The sequence below is a fragment of the Triticum aestivum genome, chromosome 2B (genome assembly GCF_018294505.1).
Source record: "Triticum aestivum cultivar Chinese Spring chromosome 2B, IWGSC CS RefSeq v2.1, whole genome shotgun sequence".
In the NCBI taxonomy this organism is placed as follows: Eukaryota; Viridiplantae; Streptophyta; class Magnoliopsida; order Poales; family Poaceae; genus Triticum; species Triticum aestivum.
Window position 1 is genome coordinate 44,428,692 of NC_057798.1, and position 22,829 is coordinate 44,451,520.

General features: G+C 44.1%; 1 protein-coding gene across 1 annotated transcript; it reads left to right on the plus strand.

Moving 5' to 3' along the window:
* Window positions 1-20,315: 20,315 nt before the first annotated feature.
* Window positions 20,316-21,365, plus strand: LOC123038910 (L-type lectin-domain containing receptor kinase IX.2-like; the record flags this gene model as incomplete). The annotated part of the gene is made up of 1 exon (XM_044462294.1): window positions 20,316-21,365. A coding segment is annotated over one exon (1,050 nt), but the record flags the coding sequence as incomplete, so codon positions are not given.
* Between the last annotated feature and the right edge of the window lie 1,464 nt (window positions 21,366-22,829).

Consider the following 22,829-nt stretch of genomic DNA (forward strand, 5'->3'; position numbering starts at 1 on the left):
TAGTGACACTATGTTTGTCTATGTATTCACACATGTATTATGTTTCCGGTTAATACAATTCTAGCATGAATAATAAACATTTATCATGATATAAGGAAATAAATAATAACTTTATTATTGCCTCTAGGGCATATTTCCTTCAGTCTCCCACTTGCACTAGATTCAATAATCTAGTTCACATCATCATGTGATTCAACACCAATATTCACATCTGTATGTGATTAACACCCGTAGTTCACATCGTCATGTGATCAACACCCAAAGGGTTTACTAGAGTCAATAATCTAGTTCACATCGCTATGTGATTAACACCCAAAAGAGTACTAAGGTATGATCATGTTTTGCTCATGAGGGGAGTTTAGTCAACGGGTCTGTCACATTCAGAGCCGTATGTATTTTGCAAATATTTTATGTCTACAATGCTCTGCACGGAGCTACTCTAGCTGATTGCTCCCACTTTCAATATATTGAGACTTAGAGTCATCTGGATTGGTGTAAAAGTTTGCACCGATGTAACTTTTACAACGAACTCTTTTATCACCTCCATAATCGAGAAACATCTCCTTAGTCCTTACTAAGGATATTCTTGACCGCTGTCCAGTGATCTACTATTAGATCAAAATTGTATTCCTTTGCCAAACTCAGAGCAAGGTATACAATAGGTCTGGTATACAGCATAGCATACTTTATAGAACCTATGACTGAGGCATAGGGAATGACTTTTCATTCTCTTTCTACTTTCTGCCATGGTCGGGTCTTGAGTCTTACTCAACTTCACACCTTTGCATCACAGGCAAGAACTCCTTCTTTGACTGTTCCATTTTGAACTATTTCAAAAATTTATCAAGGTATGTACTCATTGAAAAATCTTATCAAGCGTCTTTTGATCTATCTATATAGATCTTGATGCTCAATGTGTAAGCAGCTTCACCAAGGTCTTGCTTTGAAAAACTCTTATTCAAGTATCCTTTCATGCTATCCAAAATTTCTATATCATTTCCAATCAACAATATGTCATCCACATATAATATTAGAAATGCTACAGAGCTCCCACTCACTTTCTTGTAAATACAGGCTTCTCAAAAAGTCTGTATAAAACCATATGCTTTGATCAACTCATCAAAGCATATATTCCAACTCCGAGAGGCTTGCACTAGTCCATAAATGGACCGCTGGAGCTTGCACACTTTGTTAGCACCTTTAGGATTGACAAAAACCTTCTGGTTGCATCATATGCAACTCTTCTTTAATAAATCCATTAAGGAATGTAGTTTTGACATCCATTTGCCAGATTTCATAAAATGTGGCAATTGCTAACATGATTCGGACAGACTTAAGCATCGTTACGAGTGAGAAAATCTCATCGTATTCAACACCTTGAACTTGTCGAAAACCTTTTGCAACAAGTCGAGCTTTGTAGATAGTAACACTACTATCAGTGTCCGTCTTCCTCTTGAAGATCCATTTATTTAACATGGCTTGCTGATCATCGAGCAAGTCAATCAAAGTCCATACTTTGTTCTCATACATGGATCATATCTCAGATTTTATGACCTCAAGCCATTTCGTGGAATCTGGGCTCATCATCGCTTCCTCATAGTTCGTAGGTTCATCATAGTCTAGTAACATGACTTCCAAAACATGATTACCGTACCACTCTGGTGCGGATCTTACTCTGGAAGACCTACGAGGTTTGGTAGCAACTTGATCTGAAGTTTCATGATGATCATCATTAACTTCCTCACTAATTGGTGTAGGAAGCACTGGAACTGATTTCTGTGATGAACTACTTTCCAATAAGGGAGAAGGTACAATTACCTCATCAAGTTCTACTTTCCTCTACTCACTTCTTTCGAGAGAAACTTCTTCTCTAGAAAGGATCCATCTTAGCAACGAATAACTTGACTTCCGATCTGTGATAGAAGGTGTACCCAATAGTTACCTTTGGGTATTCTATGAAGACGCACTTCTCCGATTTGGGTTCGAGCTTATCAGGTTGAAAACCTTTTTCATATAAGCATCGCAACTCCAAGTTTTAAGAAACGACAGCTTAGGTTTACTGCTAAACCATAGTTCATACGGTGTCGTCTCAACGGATTTAGATGTTGCCCTATTAAACGTGAATGCAGCTGTCTCTAATGCATAAGCCCAAAACGATAGTGGTAAACCGATAAGAGACATCATAGATCGCACCATATCTAGTAAAGTACGATTACGATGTTCGGACACACCATTACATTGTGGTGTTCCAGATGGCGTGAGTTGCGAAACTATTTCACATTGTTTCAAATGAAGACCAAACTCATAACTCAAATATTCGTCTCCACGATCAGATCGTAGAAACTTTATTTTTCTTGTTACGATGATTTTTCCACTTCACTCTGAAATTCTTTGAACTTTTCAACTATTTCAGACTTATGTTTAATTAAGTAGATATACCCATATCTGCTCAAATCATCTGTGAAGGTTAGAAAATAATGATACTTGCCACAAGCCTTAACACTCATCGGATCGCATACATCGGTATTTATTATTTCCAATAAGTCAGTAGCTCGTTCCATTGTTCCGGAGAACGGAGTTTTAGTCATCTTGCCCAAAAAGCACGGTTCGCAAGCATCAAATGATTCATAACCAAGAGATTCCAAAAATCCATCTTTATGGAGTTTCTTCATGCGCTTTACACTGATATGACCCAAAGAGCAGTGCCACAAATAAGTTGCACTATCATTATCAACTTTGCATCTTTTGGCATCAATATTATGAATATGTGTATTACTACGATCAAGATCCAACAAACTATTTTCATTGGGTGTATGACCATCGAAGGTTTTATTCATGTAAATAGAACAACAATTATTCTTTGACTTTAAATGAATAACCATATCGCAATAAACATGATCAAATCATATTCATGCTCAACGCAAACGCGAAATAACATTTATTTAGGTTTAACACTAATCTCGAAAGTATAGGGAGTGTGCGATGATGATCATATCAATCTTGGAACCACTTCCAACACACATCGTCACTTCACCCTCAACTAGTCTCTGTTTATTCTGTAACTCCTGTTTCGAGTTACTAATATTTAGCAACCGAACAAGTATCATATACTCAGGGGCTACTATAAACACAAGTAAGGTACACATCAATAACCTGTATATCAAATATACCCTTGTTCACTTTGCCATCCTTCTTATCCACCAAATATTCAGGGCATTTCCACTTCCAATGACCATTTCCTTTGCAGTATAATCATTCAGTTTCAGGCTTTGGTCCAGCTTTGGGCTTCTTTGCGGGAGTGACAACTTGTTTGTCATTCTACTTGAAGTTTCCCTTTCTTTCCCTTTGCCCTTTTCTTGAAACTAGTGATCTTGTCAACCATCAACACTTGATGCTCTTTCTTGATTTCTACCTTCGTCGATTTCAACATCACGAAGAGCTCGGGAATCGTTTTCGTCATCCCTTGCATACTGTAGTTCATCACAAAGTTCTACTAACTTGGTGATGGTGACTAGAGAACTCTGTCAATCACTATCTTATCTGGAAGGTTAACTCCCACTTGATTCAAGCGATTGTAGTACCCAGACAATCTGAGCACATGCTCACTAGTTGAGCGATTCTCCTCCATCTTTTAGCCATAGAACTTGTTGGAGACTTCATATCTCTCAACTTTGGTATTTGCTTGAAATATTAACTTCAACTCCTGGAACATCTCATATGGTCCATGATGTTCAAAACGTCTTTGAAGTCCCGATTCTAAGACGTTAAGCATGGTGCACTAAACTATCAAGTAGTCATCATATTGAGCTAGCCAAACGTTCATAACATCTGCATCTGCTCCTGCAATAGGTCTGTCACCTAGTGGTGCATTAAGGACATAATTCTTCTGTGCAGCAATGAGGATAAACCTCAGATCACGGATCCAATCCGCATCATTGCTACCAACATCTTTCAACACAATTTTCTCTAGGAACATATCAAAATAAACATATGAAAGCAACAATGCAAGCTATTGATCTACAACATAATTTGCAAAATACTACCAGGACTAAGTTCATGATAAATTTAAGTTCAATTAATCATATTACTTAAGAACTCCCACTTAGATAGACATCCCTCTAATCCTCTAAGTGATTACGTGATCCATATCAACTACACCATGTCCGATCGTCACGTGAGATGGAGTAGTTTCAACAGTGAACATCAATATGTTGATCATATCTACTATATGATTCACGCTCGACCTTTCGGTCTCCGTGTTTCGAGGCCATATCTGTTATATGCTAGGCTTGTCAAGTTTAACCTGAGTATTCCGCGTGCGCAACTGTTTTGCACCCGTTGTATTTGAACGTAGAGCCTATCACACCCGATCATCACGTGGTGCCTCAGCACGAAGAACTTTCGCAACGGTGCATACTCAGGGAGAACACTTCTTGATAATTAGTGAGAGATCATCTTAAAATGCTACCGTCAAACTAAGTAAAATAAGATGTATAAAAGATAAACATCACATGCAATCAATATAAGTGATATGATATGGCCATCATCATCTTGTGCTTGTGATCTCCATCTCCAAAGTACTGTCATGATCTCTATCGTTACCGGCATGACACCATGATCTTCATCATCTTGATCTATATCAATGTGTCGTCACATGGTCGTCTCGCCAACTATTGCCCTTGCAACTATTGCTATCGTATAGCGATAAAGTAAAGCAATTATTTGGCACTTGCATCTTATGCAACAAAGAGACAACCATAGGGCTTCTGCCAGTTGCCGATAACTTCAACAAAACATGATCATCTCATACAACAAATTTATATCTCATCACGTCTTGACCATATCACATCACAACATGCCCTGCAAAAACAAGTTAGACGTCCTCTACTTTGTTGTTGCAAATTTTACGTGGCTGCTACGGGCTGAGCAAGAACCGTTCTTACCTACGCATCAAAACCACAACGATAGTTCGTCAAGTTAGTGCTGTTTTAACCTTCTCAAGGACCGGGCGTAGCCACACTCGGTTCAACTAAAGTTGGAGAAACAGACACCTGCTAGTCACCTGTGTGCGAAGCACGGCGGTAAAACCAGTCTCGCGTAAGTGTACGCGTAATGTCGGTCCGGGCCGCTTCATCCAACAATACCGCTAAACCAAAGTATGACATGTTGGTAAGCAGTATGACTTGTATCGCCCAGAACTCACTTGTGTTCTACTCGTGCAAATAACATCAACGCATCAAACCTAGGCTCTGATGCCACTGTTGGGGAACGTAGTAATTTCAAAAATTTCCTACGCACACGTAAGATCATGGTGATGCATAGCAACGAGAGGGGAGAGTGTAATCTACATACCCTTGTAGAACGAAAGCGGAAGCGTTAGCACAACGCGGTTGATGTAGTCGTACGTCTTCACGGCCCGACCGATCAAGCACCGAAACTATGGCACCTCCGAGTTCTAGTACACGTTCAGCTCGATGACGTCCCTCGAACTCCGATCCAGCCGAGTGTCGAGGGAGAGTTCCGTCAGCACAACGGCGTGGTGACGATCTTGATGTTCTACTGTCGCAGGGCTTCGCCTAAGCACCGCTACAATATTATCGAGGAGGACTATGGTGGAGGGGGGCACCGCACACGGCTAATAGATCTCAAAGATCAATTGTTGTTGTGTCTTTGGGGTGCCCCCCTGCCCCCATATATATAGGAGCAAGGGGGGAGGTGGCCGGCCTATGGAGGAGGCGCACCAAGGGGGGAGTCCTACTCCCACCGGGAGTAGGACTCCTCCTTTCCTTGTTGGAGAAGGAAAGAGGAGGAGTAGGACTCCTCCTTTCCTTGTTGGAGAAGGAAAGAGGAGGAGAGGGAGAAGGAAAAGTAGGCTGCCCCCTTTGTCCAATTCGGACCAGAGGGGGGGCGCAGGCCTCCTTCCTTTTGGCCTCTCTCCTCTATTCCCGTATGGCCTAATAAGGCCCATATACTCCCCGGCGAATTCCCGTAACTCTCCGGTACTCCGAAAAATACCCGAATCACTCGGAACCTTTCTGAAGTCCGAATATAGTCGTCCAATATATCGATCTTTACGTCTCGGCCATTTCGAGACTCCTCGTCATGTCCCCGATCTCATCCGGGACTCTGAACTCCTTCGGTACATCAAAACTCATAAACTCATAATATAAATGTCATCGAAACCTTAAGCGTGTGGACCCTACGGGTTCGAGAACAATGTAGACATGACCGAGAACTATTCTCGGTCAATAACCAATAGCGGAACCTGGATGCCCATATTGGCTCCTACATATTCTACGAAGATCTTTATCGGTCAAACCGCATAACAACATACGTTGTTCCCTTTGTCATCGGTATGTTACTTGCCCGAGATTCGATCGTCGGTATCCAATACCTAGTTCAATCTCGTTACTGGCAAGTCTCTTTACTCGTTCCGTAATACATCATCTTGCAACTAACTCATTAGTCACATTGCTTGCAAGGCTTATAGTGATGTGCATTACCGAGAGGGCCCAGAGATACCTCTTCGACAATCGGAGTGACAAAACCTAATCTCGAAATACGCCAACCCAACATGTACCTTTGGAGACACCTGTAGTACTCATTTATAATCACCCAGTTACGTTGTGACGTTTGGTAGCACCCAAAGTGTTCCTCCGGTAAATGGGAGTTGCATAATCTCATAGTTACAGGAACATGTATAAGTCATGAAGAAAGCAATAGCAACATACTAAACGATCAAGTGCTAAGCTAACGGAATGGGTCAAGTCAATCACATCATTCTTCTAATGATGTGATCCCGTTAATCAAATGACAACTCATTTGTCCATGGCTAGGAAACATAACCATCTTTGATAAACGAGCTAGTCAAGTAGAGGCATACTAGTGACACTATGTTTGTCTATGTATTCACACATGTATTATGTTTCCGGTTAATACAATTCTAGCATGAATAATAAACATTTATCATGATATAAGGAAATAAATAATAACTTTATTATTGCCTCTAGGGCATATTTCCTTCACAAGTATCAACTACCCAGGGGCTACTATGAACACTAGCAAGGTACACATCAATAACATGTATATCGAATATACCTTTGTTCACTTTGCCATCCCTCTTATCCGCCAAATATTTGGGGTACTTCCGCTTCCAGTGACCATTTCCTTTGTAGTAGAAGCACTCAGTTTTAGGCTTAGGTCTAACTTTGGGCTTCTTCACGGGAGTGACAACTTGCTTGCCATTCTTCTTGAAGTTCCCCTTTCTTTTCCTTTGCCCTTTTTTCTTGGAACTAGTGGGCTTGTTTAATCATCAACACTTGACGCTTTTTCTTGATTTCTACCTTCGTCAATTTCAGCATTACGAAGAGCTCGGGAATCGTTTTCATCATCCCTTGCATACTATAGTTCATCACGGAGTTCTGATACGTCTCCAATGTATCTATAATTTATGAAGTATTCATGCCATGTTTACAATAGTTTTACATGCTTTTGGTATGATTTGGTTAGAACTAACTCGGACTGACGCTGTTTTTAGCAGAACTACTGTCGTGTTGTTTTTGTGTAGAAACAAAAGTTCTCGGAATGCGCTGAAAAATCGACGGAGATTTTTTCTGGAAAATATAAAAAATACTGGAATAAAGAGTTACCGGAGAGGAGGCTCGTGGGGCCCATGAGGGTGGAGGGCGCGCCCACCCCCCTGGGGTGCACCCCCTGCCTCGCGGACACCCCGAGGACTCCCCTGACGTGAAATCAACGCCAAGCTCTCCTATAAATACATAACCTTCGAGAAATAACCTAGATCGGAAGTTCCACCGCCGCAAGCCTCTGTAGCCACGAGAAATCAATCTAGGCCCTCTCTGGCACCCTGCCGGAGGGGGCCATCATCACCGGAAGCCATGCAGGAGGATCCCGGAGGGGCAATCATCACCATGAAGGCCAAAGACTAGAGGGGAAACCTCTCCCCATCCTGGGGGAGGCCATGAAGGATGAAGCACAAGGGGGAGAACCTCTCCTCCTCTCTCTCGGTGGTGCCGGAGTGCCATCGGGAGGGGAATCATCGCCGCGGTGACCGTCTTCACCAACATCACCATCATCATCACCATCCTCATCTCTTTTACACGGTCCACTCTCCCGCACCCCGCTGTAATCCCTACTTGAACATGGTGCTTTATGCCACATATGATGATCCAATGATGTGTTGCCATCCTATGATGTTTTGAGTAGATATCTTTTGTATTTGGGTTGATTGATGATCTAGATTGGTATGAGTTGTATGTTTTATTTTGGTGCTGTCCTATGGTGCCCTCTGTGTCGCGCAAGCATGAGAGATTCCCGCTGTAGGGTGTTGCAGTACGTCCATGGTTTACTTATTGTCTGTGTTGCATGAGTGACTGAAACACAAACACGGATAAGTGGGACATGGCGTATGGGAATAAAGAGGACTTGATACTTTAATGCTATGGTTGGGTCTTACCTTAATGATCTTTAGTAGTTGCGGATGCTTGCTAGAGTTCCAATCATAAGTGCATATGATCCAAGAAGAGAAAGTATGTTAGCTTATGCCTCTCCCTCATATGAAATTGCAATGACAACTACCGGTCTTGTTAACAATTGCCTAGGATAATTCCGCACACCGATCCATCATTATTCCACACTTGCTATTTATAATATTTAGTAATATATTCTAACTTTATGATAATAGCACCTACTTTTATATTTTAGCTCTCCTATATCATGCAAATTTATCCTCTTCATACCCACAACGTAGTTTTATTTCTCGTATCTAGTTGGAAGCAAACGTTTGGTGTACGTAGAGTCGTACTAGTGGCAGATAGGACTTGGGAGAATATTGATCTTACCTTTAGCTCCTTGTGGGTTCGTAATAACCCACAAGTATAGGGGATCACAACCGTTTTCGAGGGGCGAGTATTCAACCCAAATTTATTGATTCTGTTGGAAATATGCCCTAGAGGCAATAATAAAATGGTTATTATTATATTTCGTTGTTCATGATAATTGTCCGTTATTCATGCTATAATTGTGTTATCCGGAAATCATAATACACGTGTGAATACATAGACCACAACATGTCCCTAGTGAGCCTCTAGTTGACTAGCTCGTTGATCAACAGATAGTCATGGTTTCCTGACTGTGGACATTGGATGTCATTGATAACGGGATCACATCATTAGGAGAATGATGTGATGGACAAGACCCAATCCTAATCATAGCTCAAAGATCGTGTAGTTCGTTTAGCTAGAGCTTTTCCAAATGTCAAGTATCATTTCCTTAGACCATGATATTGTGCAACTCCCGAATACCGTAGGAGTGCTTTGCGTGTGCCAAACGTCACAACGTAACTGGGTGACTATAAAGGTGCACTACGGGTATCTCCGAAAGTGTCTGTTGGGTTGGCACGAATCAAGACTGGGATTTGTCACTCCATATGACGGAGAGGTATCTCTGGGCCCACTCGGTAATGCATCATCATAATGAGCTCAATGTGACCAAGTGTCTGGTCATGGGATCATGCATTACGGTATGAGTAAAGTGACTTGCCGGTAATGATATTAAACGAGGTATTGGGATACCGACGATCGAATCTCGGGCAAGTAACGTACCGATTGACAAAGGGAATTGTATACGAGATTGATTGAATCCTCGACATCGTGATTCATCCGATGAGATCATCGAGGAGCATGTGGGAGCCAACATGGGTATCCAGATCCCGCTGTTGGTTATTGACCGGAGAGGCGTCTCGGTCATGTCTGCATGTCTCCTGAACCCGTAGGGTCTACACACTTAAGGTTCGGTGACGCTAGGGTTGTAGAGATATGAGTATACAGTAACCCTAAAGTTGTTCGGAGTCCCGGATGAGATCCCGGACATCACGAGGAGTTCTGGAATGGTCCGGAGGTAAAGAATTATATATAGGAAGTCAAGTTTCGGCCATCGGGAAGTTTCGGGGGTCACCGGTATTGAACCGGGACCACCGGAAGGGTCCCGGGGGTCCACCGAGTGGGGCCACCTATCCCAGAGGACCCCATGGGCTGAAGTGGGAGGGGAACTAGCCCCTGGTGGGCTGGTGCGCCCCCCCTTGGGCCCCCTGCGCCTAGGGTTGGAAACCCTAGGGGTGGGGGCGCCTCCACTTGGCTTGGGGGGCAAGCCACCCCCCTTGGCCGCCGCCCCCCCTTGGAGATTGCATCTCCTAGGGCCGGCGCCCCCCCTAGGGGGCCTATATAAAGAGAAGGGGAGGGAGGGCAGCCGCACCCATGCTCTTGGCGCCTCCCTCTCCCCCTGCTACACCTATCCCTCTCGTAGAAGATTGGCGAAGCCCTGCCGAGATCGCTGCTGCATCCACCACCACGCCGTCGTGCTGCTGGATCTTCATCAACCTCTCCTTTCCCCTTGCTGGATCAAGAAGGAGGAGACGTCTTCCCAACCGTACCTGTGTTGAACGCGGAGGTGCTGTCCGTTCAGCACTAGGATCATCGGTAATTTGGATCACGACGAGTACGACTCCCTCAACCCCGTTCTCTTGAACGCTTCCGCTCGCGATCTACAAGGGTATGTAGATGCACTCCTCTCTCTCGTTGCTAGATGAACTCATAGATTGATCTTGGTGAAAGTGTAGAAATTTTTTATTTTCTGCAACGTTCCCCAACAGTGGCATCATGAGCTAGGTCTATGCGTAGTTCTCTTTGCACGAGTAGAACACAATTTATTGTGGGCGTAGATGTTGTCAACTTTCTTGCCACTACTAGTCTTATTTTGCTTCGGCGGCATCGTGTGATGAAGCGGCCGGGACCGACCTTACACATACGCTTACGTGAGACGGTTTCCACCGACTGACATGCACTAGTTGCATAAGGTGGCTAGCGGGTGTCTGTCTCTCCCACTTTAGTTGGAGCGGATTCGATGAAAAGGGTCCTTATGAAGGGTAAATAGAAGTTGGCATATCATGTTGTGGCTTTCACGTAGGTAATAAAACGTTCTTGCTAGAACCCTATTGCAGCCACGTAAAAACATGCAACAACAATTAGAGGACGTCTAACTTGTTTTTGCAGCATATGCCTTGTGATGTGATATGGCCAAAAGTTTGTGATGAATGATATATATGTGATGTATGAGATCATGTTCTTGTAATAGGAATCATGACTTGCATGTCGATGAGTATGACAGCCGGCAGGAGCCATAGGAGTTGTCTTAATTATTGTATGACCTGCGTGTCAATGATTAAATGCCATGTAATTACTTTACTTTATTGCTAAACCGTTAGCCATAGTAGTAGAAGTAATAGTTGGCGGGCAACTTCATGGAGACACGATGATGGAGATCATGATGATGGAGATCATGGTGTCATGCCGATGACGAAGATGATCATGGAGCCCCAAAGATGGAGATCAAAGGAGCTATATGATATTGGACATATCATGTCACTATTTGATTGCATGTGATGTTTATCATGTTTTTGCATCTTGTTTACTTAGAACGACGGTAGTAAATAAGATGATCCCTCATAATAATTTCAAGAAAGTGTTCCCCCTAACTGTGCGCCGTTGCGAAAGTTCGTTGTTTTGAAGCACCACATGATGATCGGGTGTGATAGATTCTAACGTTCACATACAACGGGTGTAAGACAGATTTACACATGCATAAACACTTAGGTTAACTTGACGAGCCTAGCATGTACAGACATGGCCTCGGAACACAAGAGACCGAAAGGTCGAACATGAGTCGTATGGAAGATACGATCAACATGGAGATGTTCACCGATGATGACTAGTCCGTCTCACGTGATGATCGGACACGGCCTAGTCGACTCGGATCATGTATCACTTAGATGACTAGAGGAGTGTCTAATCTGAGTGGGAGTTCATTAAATAATTTGATTAAATGAACTTAATTATCATGAACTTAGTCTAAAATCTTTACAAAATGTCTTGTAGATCAAATGGCCAACGCTCATGTCCACCTCAACTTCAACGCGTTCCTAGAGAAAACCAAGCTGAAAGATGATGGCAGCAACTATACGGACTGGGTCCGGAACCTGAGGATCATCCTCATAGCTGCAAAGAAAGATTATGTCTTAGAAGCACCGCTAGGTGAAGCACCCATCCTAGAGAACCAAGACGTTATGAACGCTTGGCAGTCTCGTGCTGATGATTACTCCCTCGTTCAGTGCGGCATGCTTTACAGCTTAGAACCGGGGCTCCAAAAGCGTTTTGAGCAGCACAGAGCATATGAGATGTTCGAAGAGTTGAAAATGGTTTTCCAAGATCATGCCCGGGTCGAGAGATATGAAGTCTCCGACAAGTTCTTCAGTTGTAAGATGGAGGAAAATAGTTCTGTCAGTGAGCACATACTCAAAATGTCTGGGTTGCACAACCGCTTGACTCAGCTGGGAGTTAATCTCCCGGATGATGCAGTTATTGACAGAATCCTTCAGTCGCTTCCACCGAGCTACAACAGCTTTGTGATAAACTTCAATATGCAGGGGATAGAAAAGACCATTCCTGAGGTATATTCAATGCTAAAATCAGCGGAGGTAGAGATCAAAAAGGAACATCAAGTGTTGATGGTGAATAAAACCACTAAGTTCAAGAAAGGCAAGGGTAAGAAGAACTTCAAGAAGGATGGCAAGGGAGTTTCCGCGCCCGGTAAGCCAGTTGCCGGGAAGAAGCCAAAGAATGGACCCAAGCCTGAGACTGAGTGCTTTTATTGCAAGGGAAGCGGACACTGGAAGCGGAACTGCCCCAAATACTTAGCGGACAAGAAGACCGGCAACACTAAATGTATATGTGATATACATGTAATTGATGTGTACCTTACCAGTACTCGTAGTAGCTCCTGGGTATTTGATACCGGTGTCGTTGCTCATATTTGTAACTCAAAGCAGGAGTTGCGGAATAAGCGGAGACTGGCGAAGGATGAGGTGACGATGCGCGTCGGGAATGGTTCCAAGGTCGATGTGATCGCCGTCGGCATGCTACCTCTACATTTACCTACGGGATTAGTTTTAAACCTCAATAATTGTTATTTAGTGCCAGCTTTGAGCATGAACATTGTATCTGGATCTCGTTTAATATGAGATGGCTACTCATTTAAATCCGAGAATAATGGTTGTTCTATTTATATGAGAGATATGTTTTATGGTCATGCCCCGATGGTCAATGTTTTATTCTTAATGAATCTCGAACGTGATGTTACACATATTCATAGTGTGAATACCAAAAGATGTAAAGTTGATAACGATAGTCCCACATACTTGTGGCACTGCCGCCTTGGTCATATTGGAGTCAAGCGCATGAAGAAGCTCCATGCTAATGGACTTTTAGAGTCTCTCGATTATGAATCATTTGACCCATGTGAACCATGCCTCATGGGCAAAATAACCAAGACTCCATTCTCCGGAACAATGGAGCGAGCAACCAAATTATTGGAAATCATACATACTGATGTGTGCGGTCCAATGAGCGTTGAGGCTCGCGGAGGATATTGTTATGTTCTCACTCTCACTGATGACTTGAGTAGATATGGGTATGTCTAGTTGATGAAACACAAGTCTAAGACCTTTGAAAGGTTCAAGGAATTTCAGAATGAGGTAGAGAATCAACGTGACCGAAAAATAAAGATCTTACGATCAGATCGTGGAGGAGAATATTTAAGTCACGAATTTGGTACGCACTTAAGGAAATGTGGAATCGTTTCACAACTCACGCCGCCTGGAACACCTCAGCATAACGGTGTGTCCGAACATCGTAATCGCACTCTATTGGATATGGTGCGATCTATGATGTCTCTTACCGATTTACCGCTATCATTTTGGGGATATACTCTAGAGACAGCTACATTCACTTTAAATAGGGCACCGTCTAAATCCGTTGAGACGACATCGTATGAATTATGGTTTGGGAAGAAACCTAAGCTGTCATTTCTAAAAGTTTGGGGATGCGATGCTTATGTCAAGAAACTTCAACCTGAAAAGCTCGAACCCAAGCTGGAAAAATGCGTCTTCATAGGATACCCTAAGGAAACCATTGGGTATACCTTCTACCTCAGATCCGAAGGCAAGATCTTTTTTGCCAAGAACGGGTCCTTTCTGGAGAAAGAGTTTCTCTCGAGAGAAGTAAGTGGGAGGAAAGTGGAACTTGATGAAGTACTACCTCTTGAACCAGTGAGTAGCGCAGCTCAGGAAGATGTTCATGTGGTGCCAGCACCAACTGAAGAGGGAGTTAATGATGATGATCAAGGTACTTCGGATCAAGTTACTATTGAACTTCGTAGGTCCACGAGGACACATTCCACACCAGAGTGGTATGGCAAACTTGTCCTGGAAATCATGTTGGTAGACAACGGTGAACCTTCGAACTATGAAGAAGCGATGGCGGGCCCAGATTCCAACAAATGGCTTGAAGCCATGCAATCCGAGATAGGATCCATGTATGAAAACGAAGTATGGACTTTGACATACTTGCCCGATGATCGGCGAGCGATAGAAAACAAATGGATCTTTAAGAAGAAGACGGACGTGGATGGTAATGTTACCATCTATAAAGCTCGACTTGTCGCTAAGGGTTATCGACAAGTTCAAGGGGTTGACTACGATGAGACATTCTCTCCCGTAGTGAAGCTAAAGTCCGTCCAAATCATGTTAGCAATTGCCGCATACTATGATTATGAGATATGGCAAATGGACGTCAAAACGGCATTCCTTAACGGCCATCTTAAGGAAGAACTGTATATGATGCAGCCGGAAGGTTTTGTCGACCCTGAGAATGCTAACAAGGTATGCAAGCTGCAGTGATCCACTTATGGGTTGGTGCAAGCATCTCGGAGTTGGAACATTCGCTTTGATGAGATGATCAAAGCGTTTGGGTTTATGCAGACTTATGGAGAAGCCTGCGTTTACAAGAAAGTGAGTGGGAGCTCTGTAGCATTTCTCATATTATATGTAGATGACATACTTTTGATGGGAAATGATATAGAACTTTTGGACAGCATTACGGCCTACTTGAATAAGTGTTTTTCAATGAAGGACCTTGGAGAAGCTGCTTACATACTAGGCATCAAGATCTATAGGGATAGATCGAGACGCCTCATAGGTCTTTCACAAAGCACATACCTTGATAAGATATTGAAGAAGTTCAATATGGATCAGTCTAAGAAGGGGTTCTTGCCTGTGTTGCAAGGTGCGAAATTGAGCTCAGCTCAATGCCCGACCATGGAAGAAGATAGAGAAAAGATGAGTGTCATCCCCTATGCTTTAGCTATAGGGTCTATTATGTATGCCATGCTGTGTACCAGACCTGATGTAAACCTTGTCGTAAGTTTGGTAGGAAGGTACCAAAGTAATCCCGGCATGGAATACTGGACAGCGGTCAAGAACATCCTAAAGTACCTAAAAAGGACTAAGGATATGTTTCTCGTTTATGGAGGTGACGAAGAGCTCATCGTAAAGGGTTACGTCGACGCTAGCTTCGACACAGATCTGGATGACTCTAAGTCACAAACCGGATACGTGTATATTTTGTATGGTGGGGCAGTAAGCTGGTGCAGTTGCAAGCAAAGCATCATGGCGGGATCTACATGTGAAGCAGAGTACATGGCAGCCTCGGAGGCAGCGCATGAAGCAATCTGGGTGAAGGAGTTCATCACCGACCTAGGAGTCATACCCAATGCGTCGGGGCCGATCACACTCTTCTGTGACAACACTGGAGCTATTGCACTTGCCAAGGAGCCCAGGTTTCACAAGAAGACCAGGCACATCAAGCGTCGCTTCAACTCCATTCGTGAAAATGTTCAAGATGGAGACATAGATATTTGTAAAGTACATACGGACCTGAATGTAGCAGATCCGTTGACTAAACCTCTCCCTAGAGCAAAACATGATCAACACCAGAACTCTATGGGTGTTCGATTCATCTCAATGTAACTAGATTATTGACTCTAGTGCAAGTGGGAGACTGTTGGAAATATTCCCTAGAGGCAATAATAAAATGGTTATTATTATATTTCTTTGTTCATGATAATTGTTTGTTATTCATGCTATAATTGTGTTATCCGGAAATCGTAATACACGTGTGAATACATAGACCACAACATGTCCCTAGTGAGCCTCTAGTTGACTAGCTCGTTGATCAACAGATAGTCATGGTTTCCTGACTATGGGCATTGGATGTCATTGATAACGGGATCACATCATTAGGAGAATGATGTGATGGACAAGACCCAATCCTAAGCATAGCTCAAAGATCGTGTATTTCGTTTAGCTAGAGCTTTTCCAAATGTCAATTATCATTTCCTTAGACCATGAGATTGTGCAACTCCCGGATACCGTAGGAGTGCTTTGGGTGTGCCAAACGTCACAACGTAACTGGGTGACTATAAAGGTGCACTACGGGTATCTCTGAAAGTGTCTGTTGGGTTTGCACGAATCGAGACTGGGATTTGTCACTCCGTATGACGGAGAGGTATCTCTGGGCCCACTCGGTAATGCATCATCATAATGAGCTCAATGTGACCAAGTGTCTGGTCACGGGATCATGCATTATGGTACGAGTAAAGTGACTTGCCGGTAACGAGATTAAACGAGGTATCGGGATACCGACGATCGAATCTCGGGCAAGTAAAGTACCGATTGACAAAGGGAATTCTATTCGGGATTGATTGAATCCTCGACATCGTGGTTCATACGATGAGATCATCGAGGAGCTTGTGGGAGCCAACATGGGTATCCAGATCCCGCTGTTGGTTATTGACCGGAGAGGCGTCTCGGTCATGTCTGCATGTCTCCCGAACCCGTAGGGTCTACACACTTAAGGTTCGGTGACGCTAGGGTTGTAGAGATATGAGTATGCAGTAAGCCGAAAGTTTTTCGGAGTCTCGGATGAGATCCCGGACGTCACGAGGAGTTCCGGAATGGTCCGGAGGTAAAGAATTATATATAGGAAGTCAAGTTTTGGCCATCGGGAAAGTTTCGGGGGTCACCGGTATTGTACCGGGACCACCGGAAGGGTCCCGGGGGTCCACCGGGTGGGGCCACCTATCCCGGAGGACCCCATGGGCTGAAGTGGGAGGGGAACCAGCCTCTGGTGGGCTGGTGCGCCCCCCTTGGGCCCCCTGCGCCTAGGGTTGGAAACCCTAGGGGTGGGGGGCGCCTCCACTTGGCTTGGGGGGCAAGCCACCCCACTTGGCCGCCGCCCCCCTTGGAGATTGCATCTCCTAGGACGCCCCCCCTAGGGGGCCTATATAAAGAGAGGGGAAGGGAGGGAAGCCGCACCCATGCTCTTGGCGCCTCCCTCTCCCCCTACTACACCTCTCCCTCTCGTAGAAGCTTGGCGAAGCCCTGGCGAGATTGTTGCTGCATCCACCACCACGCCGTCGTGCTGCTGGATCTTCATCAACCTCTCCTTCCCCCTTGCTGGATCAAGAAGGAGGAGACGTCTTCCCAACCGTACATGTGTTGAACGCGGACGTGATGTCCGTTCAGCACTAGGATCATCGGTGATTTGGATCACGACGAGTACGACTCCCTCAACCCCGTTCTCTTGAACACTTCCGCTCGCGATCTACAAGGGTATGTAGATGCACTCCTCTCTCGTGTTGCTAGATGAACTCATAGATTGATCTTGGTGAAAGCGTAGAAATTTTTATTTTCTGCAACGTTCCCCAACAGATTCGACAAAAGGGGAGCCAAAGAATATTCTCAAGTATTAGCAGTTGAGTTGTCAATTCAACCACACCTGGATAACTTAATATCTGCAGCAAAATATTTAGTAGCAAAGTAGTATGATAGTAATGGTAACGGTGGCAAAAGTAATGATAGCAGTTTTGTAGTGATTGTAACAGTAGCAATGATAAAGTAAATAAGCAAAGCACAATATGTGAAAAGCTCGCAGGCATTGGATCAGTGATGGATAACTATGTTGGATGCAATTCATCATGTAATAGTTATAACATAGGGTGACACAGAACTAGCTCTAGTTCATCAATGTAATGTAGGCATCTATTCCGAATATAGTCATACGTGCTTATGGAAAAGAACTTGCATGACATCTTTTGTCCTACCCTCCCGTGGCAGCGGGGTCCTAATGGAAACTAAGGGATATTAAGGCCTCCTTTTAATAGAGTACCGGACCAAAGCATTAACACATAGTGAATACATGAACTCCTCAAACTACGGTCATCACCGAGAAGTATCCCGATTATTGTCACTTCGGGGTTGTCGGATCATAACACATAATAGGTGACTATAGACTTGCAAGATAGGATCAAGAACTCACATATATTCATGAAAACATAATAGGTTCAGACCTGAAATCATGGCACTCGGGCCCTAGTGACAAGCATCAAGCATAGCAAAGTTATAGCAACATCAATCTCAGAACATAGTAGATACTAGGGATCAAACCCTAACAAAACTAACCTAATTACATGGTAAATCTCATCCAACCCATCATCGTCCAACAAGCCTACAATGGAATTACTCACGCACGGCGGTGAGCATCATGAAATTGGTGATGGAGGATGGTTGATGATGATGACAGCGATGAATCCCCCTCTCCGGAGCCCCGGACGGACTCCAGATCAGCCCTCCCGAGAGAGATTAGGGCTTGGCGGCGGCTCCGTATCGTAAAACGCGATGAAAGTTTCTCTCCGATTTTTTTTCTCCGCGGAACAAAATATATAGAGTTGGAGTTCAGGTCAGTGGAGCATCAGGGGGCCCATGAGACAAGGGGGCGCGCCCCACCCTCGTGGACAGGCACTACAACAAGACCTCACCTCTAGCAACGCTTTTTTCCGTATCTAAAAGTCCATATATGCATTGCAAGTGTCATTACCAACGGTTTGGGATGCGTAGCCTTATCCAGCGTTGCTAGCGCATAATGCAACGCTTATACTACCGTTGGTAAAGAGACCATTGCAAGAAGACAACACATAAAATCGACTTCTACAACACTTTCATACGTTGGTGCTGAATGTACAGAAATCCAAGTCTTGTTGCTTGGCAACAGTGAATTGCAACACTTCAGGTGTTGGTACATGTATAATAGGAATAATATTATTTTATTAACACACATATATAGATATTTTCAGGAATTAAATTAATGCTCCAAAATGTTGAGCCTTCTTTCCGTAAAATGACATGTTCATCTGAACAAACTGTCACCCCTCAACCAACTAAAACTTCCATCAAAATGTTCACAAATGCCGCCCGGCCCATCCCAGCGAACGTCAGCCATATAAGAGGGTCCTTTAAAAAAGGGAAGAAATTCACTCCCAGTGAAACTACTGGCTTGGCTCACATTTCTTTTGGCTCACTTAGACCGTGTTTGATATTACGGTGGATTCTTGTAAATCATAATCCAGTGTACCCAGTCCATTTCCTTCTATTTTCGTGGTTGTTTGAACAACTTTTTTGTTCTTTTTGGCAAAAATTTCACAGTAACATCACAAGATCATTTAGCGACCTAAAACTAAACTTTAACCTCTGAAAGTATCATACCACTGAGCAATTTACTAAAATTTCACAGTAACATCACAACATCATTTAGCGACCTAAAACTAAACCTTAACCCGTTCTCACACCCACCGACTGGTTTATGTAAGAACAAAATTATGCTAACAAGTCCTAAAAACTTTGATTTTTTAATACATGTAGTTTACAAGATGATGTATATTTGTGTGCATATTGGTTACAAAATATTAACATTTGTGACTTATGCGGTAAATATCTTTTTTTTTCTTTGCATAGTTTGTAGATGGTCATACTTTTTGTAAGAATGTGTGTATAAACTACATGATTTTCGATTCATATTCTAACATTTTACAACAACAATTTTTCTGTCACAATGGTTGGCAAACCGGGACATGATGATTAAGAGAGTTTGGTGAGCCTAAAAGAATTAGCTTAATAGCCAAGCCAATGTTTTAGGAGGGAGAAATGGACTTTCTATATTTTTAAAATTTTGTGTAGGGTTATTGTTAGAATTAAAGTTAAGCTGGATTTATCTTTTTATAATGACCCTACCATTTAGCACCAAAAATTAAGACAGTAATTGATTTTTATTTTGCTAGCAGATCCATCTCACACTGAGACAAAAATGTGGGTGATATTCCTAGCTGTCACGGCAGTTTTATTAGCCAGTTTACTAGTGGCTCTTCTCGCTCTTCTCTATACTACATTTATGAACAGGCAAAGACGGTGCCTCGACGGAAACTGTTTGCAAGGTAAATACTAGATTTTTTTAATTAATTAATTAGAAAAATCACTCGATCAATTTTCTTCTCTAAACTAACGATGCTATTTGATCGCCGGGAAAATCAAAGTTGCAAGAAAATTCTCCTACTCTGAGCTGGTAGCGGCGACGGACAACTTCTCACGGGATAGGAAGATCGGCAAGGGTTCCTTCGGTGACGTGTACAGAGGGCTGCTACCGATGCAGAACCAGCGGGAGGTGGCTGTGAAGGAGATGCGACAACCAACGTTGAAGCGTAACCGGAAGAACTATGTGCACGAGATCAAGACCCTGTGTCAGTTGAGCCATAAGAACCTCCTACGGCTTATCGGTTGGTGCGACGATGGTGGCCGGTTGGTGCTTGTGTACGAGCTTGAACCCAACGGTAGTGTCAGCGACCATCTCCATGGTGGTGGCGCTGGCGGGAGGATGTTGACATGGCCGCAGAGGTACAATATCCTTCTCGGTATCGCAGCCGCCATCGACTACCTCCACAATGGCGCCTACGACTCAGCGAAGAGGTACGTGTTGCACCGGGACATAAAGCCCAGCAACGTGATGCTGGGAGAGGGCTTTGAGGCCAAGCTCGGTGACTTTGGACTCGTACAGCAAGTCAGTCGCCATGGCGGCGGGGGTACTCCTCGGACAACCGTGATCGGGAGCATGGACTACATGGACCCCAGGTACATCGGGCTTGGTACACTTAGCCCCGCCTCTGATATATACAGCTTCGGGTTGGTGCTGCTAGAGGTGGCCACTGGCGTGAGACCGTCCATCCCGGGAACGGCAGCGCACCGGAACACCCTCATCACCACTGTGAGGGAGTCTCATAGCAGAAAAGCCATCCTCGAGATGGTAGATGAGAAGCTGAGAGGGGAGTTGAATCAGTGGTGGTGGCAGATGGAGCGTGTCATGGTCACCGGGTTGGCGTGTGTCGAGCCGGCGCGTGACGATCGGCCATCTATCAAAGATGTTATCGACCTGCTCTCCAAGCACGAGCAATCTCTGGCATCCAGCCGTTACCTAAGAGATTCCTCAATGAGGCCCAAGGATCGGTTTCCTTTCATACTAACTAGGAATGTGGCTCTCGCAAATGCAAGGGCATCATCCTTATCGTATTGAACATGTGTGTGACATAAATTTATGACTTCATAGATACTAAATATGTGGAATTTTGAATCCTATGGCTCTATAGCCGTGTACAAGGTTATCTCTACTCCTAATAGAGCAGTTGGTGAATAGTCCGCCGGTTATTTTTCGCTGGTTTTTTTTGTCTCACCACTTTCGTTGGTTTTATTTTGCTGGTTTTATTTTGTCTCCCTCCCACCTGCCTTTTCGCTTCACCACCCACATAAACCCATCGGATTAGTTATCATATATTCGTGCTTGATCTAGCAGGTGTCGATTCAATTTAATCATGTAAATATTTGATAATTAAGAATTCAAAAATAATACCATATACAGAAGATCACGTTCCAAACAAATCACCTCCCTCTCCGATTTATTTCTCCCACCGATCTCCTTCCATACTAATAAAGTACGCATTACATTCCTAACGAAGAGAGAACATAAAAAAAGAACCCCCCACCCGCACGACCCCGCCCACGCCTCCAGTGCGCCGCCACCCGCCACCACGTTGCTGCGCGCCACCCCCCACCTCCAGTGCGCCGCCTCCAGTGCCCTGCCACCCACCGCCATGCTGCTGCGCGCCGCCGGGCGCGGCGACGGCGATCTTCGGCCAGATCCGGCCGAGGAGGCAAGTAGGAGTCGGATCCTGTTCCGGGGACGGTGTGGAGATGATCTAGGAGGCGCGGGAGGAGGTCCAGCGGCGGGGCTTCAACTCCAAGTTCTTGGCGGCGGCGTTCCTCGCCGGTTCCGAGCGAGCGAGCTCCGACAGATTCTGCGTCTTGCGGCGATGGTCGTGTTATCTCTGCAGCGGCAGTGGCGAGTCGGCGACACACAACTGGCGCCGCGCTCCGTAGGTCGGATTCTCTCATCCCTCACCCTGGGATACCCTGATCTCTCTCTCTCTCTCTCTGTGTGTGTGTGTGTGTGTGTCTGTGTGTGTGCAAGGGATCTTAATTAATTGTTTGCTTGGAGTTTAGGACCCAAGTACGCCCCTCTCTGTGGTGTTCACTGATTTCTTGGAGCAACAACATGTTGTTGGAGTTGCCGAAGCATTAGGTCGAAGGAAAGATGACGATGAAGGACACACAGAGGAGTGTGAGCGGTGATGGCAGCAAGGTTACCGGCAGGTATGCATGCATTAACTGACTGTACAGTGTTCCCGTGTGATGCTACTGGTTTTAACATTTGTACTGTGATTCCACTGACAGTTTAAATAAATCTGCTATCATTTGGGATGTGAGTTGTCACAACTTGCTGTGCTCTGGTGTTCGGCTCAAAATTGCTTTTGGAAATGATTCCTCTAATAGACTACTTATGCTTGACATTTTACTTTTGTTATTTCTATTTGTAACTCAATTTTGGTATCCTGTCAAATTAACAATACTTTGTCTGGATATGGTAGTTGAGAATAGTTATGGTATATGGCGGAGTTAACCCATCCTCACCAATGACTCTTCC